This window comes from Thalassophryne amazonica, chromosome 23 (assembly GCF_902500255.1).
Source record: "Thalassophryne amazonica chromosome 23, fThaAma1.1, whole genome shotgun sequence".
Taxonomy (NCBI): Eukaryota; Metazoa; Chordata; class Actinopteri; order Batrachoidiformes; family Batrachoididae; genus Thalassophryne; species Thalassophryne amazonica.
In genome coordinates, this window is record NC_047125.1 from 33866674 (window position 1) to 33878823 (window position 12150).

At 44.9% G+C, this 12150-nt stretch overlaps 1 protein-coding gene across 1 annotated transcript in view; it reads right to left on the bottom strand.

Annotated features, from left to right (window-relative positions):
• The window catches only part of svep1 (sushi, von Willebrand factor type A, EGF and pentraxin domain containing 1), a 97460-nt gene that overhangs the window by 17174 nt on the left and 68136 nt on the right, over window positions 1–12150 (bottom strand). Inside the window, 19 exon segments of the mRNA XM_034164156.1 lie at window positions 6–135; window positions 325–449; window positions 698–873; window positions 967–1165; window positions 1606–1763; window positions 1878–2079; window positions 2191–2304; window positions 2630–2743; window positions 2958–3054; window positions 3304–3392; window positions 5410–5571; window positions 6938–7099; window positions 7183–7344; window positions 7434–7667; window positions 7776–7976; window positions 8062–8167; window positions 8242–8363; window positions 8495–8686; window positions 8935–9066. Of these exon segments, the coding sequence (XP_034020047.1) occupies window positions 6–135; window positions 325–449; window positions 698–873; window positions 967–1165; window positions 1606–1763; window positions 1878–2079; window positions 2191–2304; window positions 2630–2743; window positions 2958–3054; window positions 3304–3392; window positions 5410–5571; window positions 6938–7099; window positions 7183–7344; window positions 7434–7667; window positions 7776–7976; window positions 8062–8167; window positions 8242–8363; window positions 8495–8686; window positions 8935–9066 (2877 nt within the window).

The following is a 12150-nucleotide window of genomic DNA, read 5'->3' on the forward strand; positions in this document are numbered from 1 at the left end:
GTTACCGGCACAGAAAATGCTGTTGTGGTTAACTTTGATTCGGCCCACAACACCGCTAAGAAAGTCCGGCCAGGCGAGGACGTTTCCTCTGTGGGTCACATGGGAAGCCGGACAGCTGCTGGACAGAACTTTAATCTGCAATATGAGCAAAAACGCTAAAGACCACTGAGCAGAAGGAACACAGCATTTTGACAGTTCTTCTAATGAAAACAGTGTTTAATCCTGCTGTTTGTTAAATGATCTGATTTTCCAAATTCATTGCTTGAGAAAATCCATTGAAATAGTTGGAATTTACTGTTGCATCGGAGGATTTTTCATATGAACCTGCTGTGGTGTGAGAACACGGTCCCAGATGTTGAGCTGACTGATGGAGCCCACAAACGACTCCACAGGGTTGAAGCCCTCGCCCCTCTGGTCCTGGTCCTGACCTAATACTAGTGCGCCACCACCTACAGCAAACAGGCCAAAGGTCAGAGGTTAGCAACAACTGGATGAGAAGCTGTTCTGTTCAGTGTCTTTCATTTTACCTTTCTGTCTCCGCTGACAAAAATGCACTCACTGAATAACATTTCTAAAAGCATTCCATGATGACTGTGAGCTAGACAGCTCAGGCTTCCAACGTACAGAAAGTGGGGTTGCTCAGGGAAATGTATAGATTCTGTTTTGTGCAGCAGACAGGCAGATGACAGCACTACACCTGGGATGGTGGTGCCGACTGACAGGCCTTTGCCTCCATCTGATGGCTTGCCGTTGATGTAGATTCTCCAGTCACCATCATAGCTCCGCCACGACACCCCAATGTGGTACCACTGACCCGTATTCACCGCAGGGCAGTCTGTGATCCGCTCCTTACCGTTCACATAAACCACCCACCTGAAGAATACAAGAGAAAAAGCTTGTTTTTTTGTATTTGATCTATTTTACGTTCATTCGGTGTGAATGGGTGAATGTCGGCGTCTGACTGACCCGTTGTAGTCGATGAGGAGAAAAGCGTTGTCACTGCTCTCCACAGCGTAGGAGATGGGAGTACCGTAATTGGTCGTGTCCGTTGACCTCATCCAGAAGGTGCAGGTGATTTCTGTCAGCGGCGGCATCACTCCATCCATCATCACGTAGCCGTGGATACCAGACACCTCAAAGTCCAGGTTGAAAGCAGAAGACATCTCTGACAGGATAAAATAGAACCATTTAACTTTCTCCTTTTTTGACATTTGTCCTTCTTCTGTATGATCGTTACATAAATATTAATTACTATGGCAAACTTCTGCAAATGTGTCTCAGGTTTCATTGCAAGTTTCTTGTTGTCACAATGAACTCAAACTGAACCAATGTAGATATTGCGTATTTAACGTGGACATCATTTCCTGATCTTTGATAGACCCCATCAAGGTCAGTCTTCAGTGTGTGCTGTGAGCCTGTCACTGATGTTATACTGTTACATTTCACTGTCATCTGAGTTCATGCACCTCCACCTCCTACACTGGTGGGAGGCTTCCAGCGTACAGACAGTGGGCTGCTCAGGGTAATAATTTATGAATAACTTTTCTCCTTGCCTGACCTTTTATATTAGACTGCTGTGTTGATGTGTTGCCTGTCCTATAGTACCTGTCTCACACCTGGTTCCATTGAACCCAGGGAGGCACCGGCAGGTGAATGCCCCCAAACCATCCAGGCAGCTGGCTCCATTCACACATGGGTTGGGGTCGCACTCATCCACGTCCACCTCACACAGCCGACCTCGGTAACCCTCCACACACTGACACCTGGCACGAGGAGGGGGCAGGGGTTAAAGGACATCACAAAGTAGCACCACATAAGCAACCAATGAACAGAGAAGTAGGCAAAGAGCTGCTTCTTCCGACCTGAAATTGGATTACCTAAAATTATTAACAGCATCCAGACATGAGCCTCCATTCAGACAGGGGGTGCTGTAACATTCGTTGATGTTGACCTCACAGCTGTCCCCCGAGAAGCCAACTGCACAATTACAAGTGTAGCCGGCCGTCAGGTCTTCACATACACCTCCATGCAAACAAGGGTTGGAAAGACACTCGTTTATTTCCAGCTCGCAGCGAGATCCTGTGAAAACATGAACATACATTCATGTATTTACATCATCATCATCATCATCATCATGGTGCAGACAGTAGAAGCAGACTCATCCTTCAGGGAACCAGAGTGCAGATTTACCTGTGAATCCATCAGTACAGCTGCAAGTGAAGCCGTTGACCACGTCCACACACACGCCCTCGTTCAGACAGGGGGAGGACACACACTCATTCACCTCCGCCTCACACAGCGAGCCTGAGGACAACAACCAAATGGACGACGCATTAAATAACTGCATTCTGTGCTTATTACTGACTCATTTTCTTTACTGCCAGTTTGTTTTGAAGCTTTGCTGAACTTTTTTACAAACTGAACTTATTGAAAATATTGGCAGCTATAAAAAGTTTTTAAAAATTCTGGTGGTGATCCAGATACGGATCCAGAAGGCGTCACTCATTTTTATTGTCTGGCGGACAATAAAAAAAAAAAAAAGACATGATGTGACTGAAAGGCAGCAAGAATGTGAAGATAACTGTGGCACATCTCTCATGAAGGACGTAGTTCCCAAATGCTTCCGTACCTACAAATCCGGCCTTGCACTCGCACTGGAATTCTTCCATTCCGTCCTTACACAGGCCGCCATTCTGACACGGAGCGGAGTCACACTCATCGATGTCGACCTCACACTTGGCGCCTACGGCACAGATTTCACAGGATGTGATGCAACAAACTCTGATTGAGTAGCAGCCGTGTGGACGGGGAGACATGAACCCAGAACATCCCGAGAGAATAAAAGGCAGATTTTGGAAATATTTTTTCATATAAACTCAGTAAAAGCAGCTCTTTAACCTGATGACGTGGTATACAGACAGGCTCCTGTGTTTGTGTTATGTCATCTAATGATTTACCTGTGAATCCGGGTGTGCAGGTGCAAACATATCCTGCCCCGACCTCCTCACACGTCCCCTTATTCTGACAAGGATTCAGGAAGCACTCATGGAAAACCTGTAGGAACAGCAAATCCCATCATATCCAGCTGTCTGTGAAATCTTCAATCTAAGAATCAGTGTCTTGGCTCCAAAGGAGTAACATGTTGGTGCTGCACCTTCAGTGCATTTTTTGGGGGAAAGCACTGTATGTGTAATGTCCTGTGTGGACGATTACGTCCAGAAAATGCTTGATTCTGGGCAGTTGAGAGCTACAGGGATGAGGAGCGCAGTCTGGCATTCCCTTCTTCTGGATATAAAGACGAACCTGACTGCTGGCTTGGTAGTCCTCAATGACCTCGACCTCTGGAGGTGAAGTCACACTCTCTTCCTTGGGGAGAAAACTGGAGCCAAAACCTGACAATAACACCCAGACAAAACACAGACAACGTGAGCTCAGACAGGGTGGAAAAAGAAAAAACACAGTGACCCACTGGCAGACTGAACAAAAGCCTGAATTCTTCTTCAAACCTCGAAACATCTCTTTCATCCACACACAGCGTCCAACAAAGGTCCAAGTATTCCCACTTACCTCTGATTCCATGTAATCATGGCTTTTGCAATCAGACAGCGCCGTCACAACCCAGAGGTGCAGGTCAAAAGTTTTAAAACGCCAAAAACCGCCATCAGACAGCTGACATGAAGCAGCTGACCTCACCTGGCACATCGCGCAGAACTCTAACAATTATACATGCAGTCGATCAGCAATAACGCCAGTGTGGTCTTACAGTCTGTTCTCACGCTGTTTAGATCAAAGAGTGAGCACGCACGCACGCACGGCACCTGAGCGGCGTTCACAGCTGGAAATGATTTGAACATCGCACACTCAAATAATAAACCGTTTATAAACCGTGTGAATTGCATAACACAGCAACATATTTTCCTAAATCGAACAGTGAAGCTTGAGCTCGAGACAAAGAGTCAAAAATAGAAGATTCAAGAGGTTGAGTCAACTGAAACCACTGTTTCAGAAAAGGGTTCAGTCGTTTGTATCATTTGAAACGTTTTTCCACTGAGACATCTGGTGATAAAATACATGTTTTATTTGTAAAGAAGAAATAAAAAGTTAAAAGTTAAGTATTCTCTTGGATCTGGTGTGTTGTTATAACCTTTGGTGTCTCAGGTTGTTAATGTGTATTTTGTTTGATATCATAATTTTGCAGGAGGAGAGATTTGATTTTGATTTGTAGGAGTGTCTGTGTCATCATTTGTACAAAGTAGGTTTTAATTAGAAGATGACTCTGACAGTAAAACAACTGTTTTAGAATGGGGATGGGACTGATCCGATCCTGGATCCTGATACCGATGTAATTCACGTATTGGAAAATACAGATCCAATCCATGACATTTTCCAATACCGGAGAAGAGCAACTGTGAATCCTCTCAACTGCTGTTGTTTGCTCTCTGCTTGTTTACTGCTGAGGAGGAGGAGGGATTTTTTTCTGAAGCTGGGCTGTTTGAGAGAGTTCTCTTCTGCAGTGTTCCAGCTGCGAGTAGCAGGAAATTTCTGCCCGGCTCTCGGCTTCAAACTGCTTGTTCGATGAGCTCGGATTTCCCCCCCCAAAAAAATCAGCTGAATTGTTGCTGAAAATGTGTGCTAAAAAGTTTAACGAGTAAAACGCCAGCTCAGCGTGCAGCCGAGGAGGACAGCGAACAGAGATTCTGTCCACTGAAAGGGAAAAAGGCGCCATTAAAATCCTGCGCGTGAGCGTCGTTGATGATACACTAATTTTACAGTTGAAAGGCTTCATGTTTACCAAAGGTTCGAAGTTTGAACAGCACTTAAACAGCGAGAGAGGAAGAAAAAGAGAGAGAGACGGAGAGAGAGAGAGAGAGAGAGAGACAGGCAGGGAGAGAGAGTTCTGTCTTTTCTCTTTAAGTCTATAAAAATAAGGCTATAAACGTCTATAAAAAATAAAAGTACTTAATTATTTCACCAAAACATCAAATCTAGTCTTTCATCTTAGATACACCTTCTGGTAAATTGTAGCTCAACTTTCAGGTCTCCTTTATAAGAAAATCCTCATATAAAATCAACAATACAGATAATAATAATATTAAAGCAGAGCTCTGGTATCGGATCGGAATAGTATTGGTATCAGCAGATATCCAAATTCAGGTATCGGGATCGGATCGGAAGTGAAAAATTGTGGATTGGTGCATCCCTATTTAGAACATGGGTTCAGAACAAGGTTTCAAAATGTTTCAAAACATGCTTTTGAATTTGTAATCATGATACAAAGCTTTTCTCGTGATTATCCCAAATCAGAGAAAAAGGAGAAATGAAAACTATCGGAGATCGTGAAATAATGGGCAAACATGATGCACACACACACACACACACACACACACACACACACTGACTGACACTCACTGGAGCAGTGCTGTATTGTGGTTGCCCCGGTAACCGTGGTGGTCCCGTAGAAAGGACAGGAGAGACAGTAGGAGCGTCCGTATTCAGGCTGGTAGTAATCTTGAGGACACGGGTAACAGGGAACCAGACCGGTACGAGAAAAATAACCCGCTGAACACGGGACTGGAACCATAAAATTAAAACAAGAAGAAGCAGAATCAGAAAAAAGCTCCAAAAGTTTGATATTCTGGTTGTCAAATTAAACGTTCTGAACATCAGATCTTCATTATTAAGGTTTAGAGCAGTGATTTTCAACCTTTTTTGAGCTGCGGCACCCTGTTTATATTTACAAAATCCTGCGGCACACCACCAACCAAAATATTATAATGCTATTACCTCTGGTTTTGCACAAAACCCAATTATTGCAATAGAAAATCGATACAGAAAACACCGCATTTCGAAAATCCTCAAGCATTTTGCGCTCTGATCTCAAGTAGGGCTGTCATGATTAGGAATTTCTGGAGACGATTAATTGTCAGACAAATAATTGCGATTGATGAATATATTGTCTATTTTTTTTCTTTTTTTTCCCCTTCTTTATATTCTACTATTGTAGTATAATTACACAACTCTGGAAGAACGTTTGGCTTCTGTGAGTGGAGAAACTGGGAATAGTGCAACATTTTTATTTTTATCTTCATTTTACATACAGTCCCAACTTTTTCTGATTTGTGGTTGTTTCTGTTGCATTGTTTCTCCTCATCAGTCACGATTTGTGCTTAAAAACTGCATTAAGCTCAAGATTGAACAAATAAATACCTTTGGAAAATAACAGCTGTTAAAGTTCAGAGTTCTCACCTGCTTTTTGTGATCTGTGCGTCTGAACATTGTTTTTTTTTTTTTTTGTGGCTCAGTTCATTCATATATTCTCATTTTTTAAATATGTTTTTAAAGATATTTGACCATTTATTTCATCTCATGATCTCATAAATTCAGCATACGACGCGCACATGGTGTGAACAGGATGGTAACGGCAGAATCACACCTTTAGAGAAAGTTCAGAGAGAAGTAAAGGCAGCTTCACGTTTCCGTTTTGTTAACGTTCACTGGGGTTAAAATCCTCTCTCTGCTCCGCGCTCGCTGCGCACTGAACGTGTCGCGCCTGCATTCAGGAATCTCCCTCACCCACCCCCTCCCTCGCAGTCTGCAGCCTGTTAACTCCGCGCGCGCGCACAGACACACACACCGACAGCTCCGCATTTTAGAAGGAGACGGTACTGTTTTAATCGGCCGTCAGCCTCCTTGTTATTGTCCCGCCTTAAGACGAGAGCGAGGCTGCAGCACAATGACGTCAGATTCTGAGTCGTTTTATGCTTTATGGATAAAATAAATAATTCACGGTAATCGCGAATATGAAAAATAATCGCGAATATGAAAAATACCCACGGCACCCCTGACGATCGATCACGGCACCCTAGGGTGCCGCGGCACCCCGGTTGAGAATCACTGGTTTAGAGGACATTCGGGGGTGTCCTCTCCACAGTGTCACCTCCACACTCCGTCTCGTCCACGGCTCCTCGGGTCACGGTGGACGTGTCGTCCGGACACGTCAGACACTCCTTGGCACCAAAACCAGGCTGGAAGTGACCCAGTGGACACGACTCACAGATCTCCAGCCCGTTGACCGAGTGACTCCCGGGCTTACACTGTCCTACAGAGACACAGCAGGACACACCAACATCACAGTGTGCAACATTTAACTGGACTCTGGTTTTGTGTGTCTGTGTGTTGGACCTTTGCACTCCGCCACACTTCGGGAGTGCAGGTAGGCGGTGGAGGTTCCGTCAGGACAGGACTTGCACTCCAGCTGGCCCTCCTGGTCCTGGTAGGAGCCCAGCCAGCAGCTCTCACATTCATTGTACTCCAGGGAAAAGTATGTCCCCACGGGACACTGAACTGCAGGAGAGACATTAAAAACACTGTTGCAAACGTGAAGACGGACGAGGCCAACAACAACAACACAGCAGGTGAGGGTTCTAACTCACCACACATGCGGCCTTTCAGCACCGAGCCGGGCCGACAGAACAGAGTCGCCTTCTTGCTCTCCAGAGATTTGGGATCTGCAACAATCATTTCTGAGGACAGGTGGAAACTGGACAGCGGCTGCTTGGAGAGCGTTCGCCTCAGGCGATTGGTCAACTGCTCCAGCGTGCGAAGGAGCCTCTTCTGATTGGCTGCCTCCACGGAGTCATTCCTCGACAGGGGCAGAGGGACGCTTGCTGGGAGAATGGGCAAACTTTAAAGGACTGATGCTAACAGGAACACGTGGGTATAACGTGCACAATGCACACATCGTGTGGTCAGTCTTCAAAGTTTATCTATTCTACCTGTGATGTTGAAGAAGATCTGAATCTTTTGGTCTCTGGTGGGGCCTGTGATCTTTCGGTGTCTCTTGGTCCGGCGGTGGGGCTGCATGCTGCCGTCTTGCTGTTTGGTGATCGGCCGGACGCCTGTGGCAAAGCCTGACTCAAAGTAAGCGTAGTCCTGAGTGCCCTGAGGACCCCAGGTGTTTCCCCATCCTCCTGGTCCTGATCAATACCAAACAACATCGGGCCAATAAGGCGCTTCAGTGAAAAAAAACAGTGCATTCTGTGGGATATTTAGAAATCTTACCAATAGCAAACCCATTCTCATAGTCGTAGTTGTACTCCAGACAGTGACCCTGTGACATCACCTCCAGCTTACAGGTGACATCATCACTGCTGCAAATGTTGGGGAGCTGGAGCACAAGACCACACCAGTTAAATCAAACATCAAGCTGCTGGACAACCACCCACGCTTCACTTGTCTCACCATGTCTCCCAGTTTGGCGTTGAACTCTCCAGCAAATGACTTCATCAGGTCCACGTCGTCGCACCGCGAGGCTTTGAAGAGCATCTCAAACGGCTTGAAGCCATTGTTTGCAACTCGGTTCACTATGAAAGGACAAAAATGTCAAAGTGCGGCATCGTCTTCATGCCGCTGCTCGACCACATACACTCAGACTCTTACGGGTGCATCCTCAAACATGGGTTTGCATGCTCGAAAAATCCTGCACTCGGCTGACCTGAGCAGTCGGGTCGGTCTGGAGAGTACGGCGGATTCCACACCCCGTTGAAGGCACAGAAGTAGCTGTGAACTGCATCCTGGGTAAAGCTGTAGCCTTCCTTACAGTGCAGCGTGCAGTTGACGCCCTTCTCTTCTTCAGTGCAGATGAACTCGCCGTTGACTGGGACGTAGGGTTGGTCACATGTCGTACCTACACACACACACACACACACACACACAAATAGATTCTTATCGATTACATTTATTTCCATGACGCAGTCACACAGTTATGATCCGTCTTCAGATATTTTGTTCCTATTTTTATATAAAAACATAAACTCTAGAAGGCCACCCCAAGATTTTCATTTACATAAATCTGCGTCGATCCCGTTTGAATGCACTTGTTTTTCACTGCAGAGGTCAATGAAAGCGGCTTAAGGCGCTGCACTGGGCTGGTACCTTGTACAGTGATGGTGAGGTTGCAGGTGCGACTGTTTCCTGCTGCGTCCGTCGCTGTGTACTGGACCAGCGTCTCTCCTACCGGGAACAGAGACCCTGGACTGTGGCTCCCTGCCACCGCCAGCCGAGCGCCTGACAGAAAACACAGCAGTCACCGAAACACAACATCAACAAACACACAGCACGCAAATAAAACTGGCCAGCTTTCATTGTTAAAAAACAATGTTTGTGCATTTTTGATATTTATTATTCTTTGGCCCTCACTACTACGATCTATGAAGATTTGAACGTGAATGTATCAGATTAACTGAAAAAGCAATTTTGTTTTTGCATGTCATATCCCTTAGACGTGTCTGCCATCTACTGGTTGGTTAGTAGGTGACAGATTGATGACTGATAAGCAGAGGGCAGAAATTTAATCAGTGAAACACACCGTTACTTTGTGATTGTGTTTCATACAGTGTGTCCACTGTAAAACTCACAATAAGATGGAAACAGCTCCACATACGCCCCCAGAAAGGATTGTGGAGCAGACACTTCTTCATTCTCTCTCTCTCTCTCTTAAAATGTGTGGTTTTAAAGATACATGTAGCTTGAAATGAGCTTGTTGGTCAGTTTGTTTGTTTTTTAGTTCCATTGAGTTGAATCCTCAGTGCTCCCCATATGAGAAATCAGAGGACTAACCTCTCATTTTTGGAGCAAACATTGGATCAACTTGTTACACGATAACTTAAAATAAATACAGATTGATGTTTATTGAACAAAAAAAAAAAACATTTATTGGTAGTTTTTGTTTTTCAGAACATTCTGGTTGGTAAGTTGTTTTTGGTGTTATCCTGTAGAGGGCAGTGTTAGTCTTAGAATATTTTCCTGGATGAAATAACTGTCCTCTAATAAACCGTTGAGGTTTATGTAAAAAGTGGGAATGGCATGTCTGGACATCATGCTCCACGGATCACAGAGGGAAAACTGCAACAGCCCCACTGGATTAAGAGTAGAATGTGTGTAGATTTATGGACACACACTTGGGAGAAAGAAAAACAATGAAAGGTGCACCACGAGTGAGACCCAGACAGGTTAAAAAAAACATATGCAGGGGGAGAGAAACCGATCGACCCATTTTCAGTCCAAACCACCTCCTGAGTGTGAAACGCCGTTCCAACAGCGCTGACACCCGTCTGGCGTCTCGCCTTATTTATAGCCTGTGCGTGTGCTGGTGTTTATGTGCGTGTCTGCACAGGCGGGACTATATATAGCACCGGCATCAGGGTGTGGGCCTGGAAAACGAAACACTGACGTTGAAGCGCGGCCTGACGTCACAGCAGCCGCAACAGCCTGTTATTACCGCACATGTGAGCTCTTGATGAGGATGCACCTCTGCACGCAGGTGGGCACCGGGCATGGCACCGGGCATGCTGGGTATCCGACTGGTGAAGCTGGAAGCCGGGCTGAACTTCGTGCAGGCTGATCTGAGCTCTGCTGGAGTTGTGTAAGAGAACGCCGAGTCAGTGAGTTACTCAGGCTGTGGGCTGGAAGCCTGGACAAGTCTGGCTTGTTGTCTGTCACAACTGCAGCCAGACCAGCCTGAGCCAGGACTAAGATATTTAGTCTGTTCGGCCTCTATGCAACCCTTCAGAGCAGGATCATCCCGGACCGCCAAAAATCAGCAGAGTAAGCGGCCAAAGTGGCAACTTGTCAGGACATTGCTCAGGATCACATTTAAACATGTTCAAAGTTCTCTGAAGGAACGCGTGGACTGTCACATGGTCCAGAAGAGTTTTTGATAAAAGCCTGAAAGACCTGAGGAGTTAAACTGATGACCTCAAACCATTTAAACTCCCTGAACTTATTAACAAACCTAGTTAACTGGTGGCCTGATGAAATTAGATATCTTGAACTTTAAGTCAAAGAACCAACGAGGAATTGATCCAGTGACCTTTTGGTTTCAGGAAAACCCGCTCAACCCACTGAGCAACAGGCGTGTTGGTCTGAAAAGGGGGTGTGGTCAGCACCGGCGAGGCAGCAGAGTGACTGTGCCGTCAAAAACCGGGTGTAAAGTTGAATGAAGAGTTTTGTTTTTTTTTTCTTAAACAGCAAACCAAGTCCGAGTCCATTAAAGGAGTTGAGTTGAGAGAACTGCATGAATTAGCAAAGAAATACTTCATGCTAAATACTATGTACATTCTACACCATAAACAGAATTATTAATATTCACTTTACATGTTTAAGTTTATTCAACACTAATCAACCATATTTAAATACCTTAATTTTAATTATATGAGTTAACTAAACGGTTTGAGGTGATCATTTGGATCAACTTAATGTGTTTTACAAAAACCTGACAGAATATAAATCAGGGATCTGCACCCAAAATCTACATCAGTACAACAGTTTCACCCTACTATAAAAAAAAAGACTTAACCACACATTTGCTGAAATGTGTGATGGTATAATTATTGTTTACAGTTGAAATGTAAAAAATAATAATAATAATAATAAATTCTTGTGCAGAGTGGACCACAGAGGGATTTTCATAAATTTGAGTATGGCAGCACCAGCGTCAGAGATCAAACCAACAACCTTAAGGTTTGCGGTCAAATGTTCGAGGCTAATGTGCAGGTTGTGAAGAACTTTATTTGGGTGTTTCCAACTTTATGAGATGTTTTACTTCGACTCCACCTTCTGCTGTGCTGTATTTACACCAGAGTTAAAAAGTGAACATCCTCGCACTTTTACACGTTCACATGCTGCCTGAACCATCCGTCCCACGTGGAAGTGCGTCATTATTCTGTCACCTTGGAGCAGCGTGTGATTTAACATCAGCCACTCTGATTAAAAATAACTTGATCTGACAAGATGCTGAGAAGCATTTAACTCCCCAACAACATGCTCACATTATTACACCGTGTGAAAAAATGCTTTGGAATAAGTGCAACTCCCACAAAATAATATTACTGGTGGAGAAACACCTGCCTCAGCCTGTTAAAACAGTTCATGAAATTAGCAGCGACTGTGCAACTTCATCTGTCAAAGACTCGCTTGCACACAAATGCACAAAACGACAGCTCAGCTTCTCTGCTCAGTATCGCTCACATTATTCACACATACACAGAAACAAAAACAGGGAATCCAGGTGGTTTTTTTTCCAGTCAGCCAACAATCACGGTCCTGTGTGACCCGCCTCCTGCACGGAGGAGGGTGGAGTGCAGCAAAACA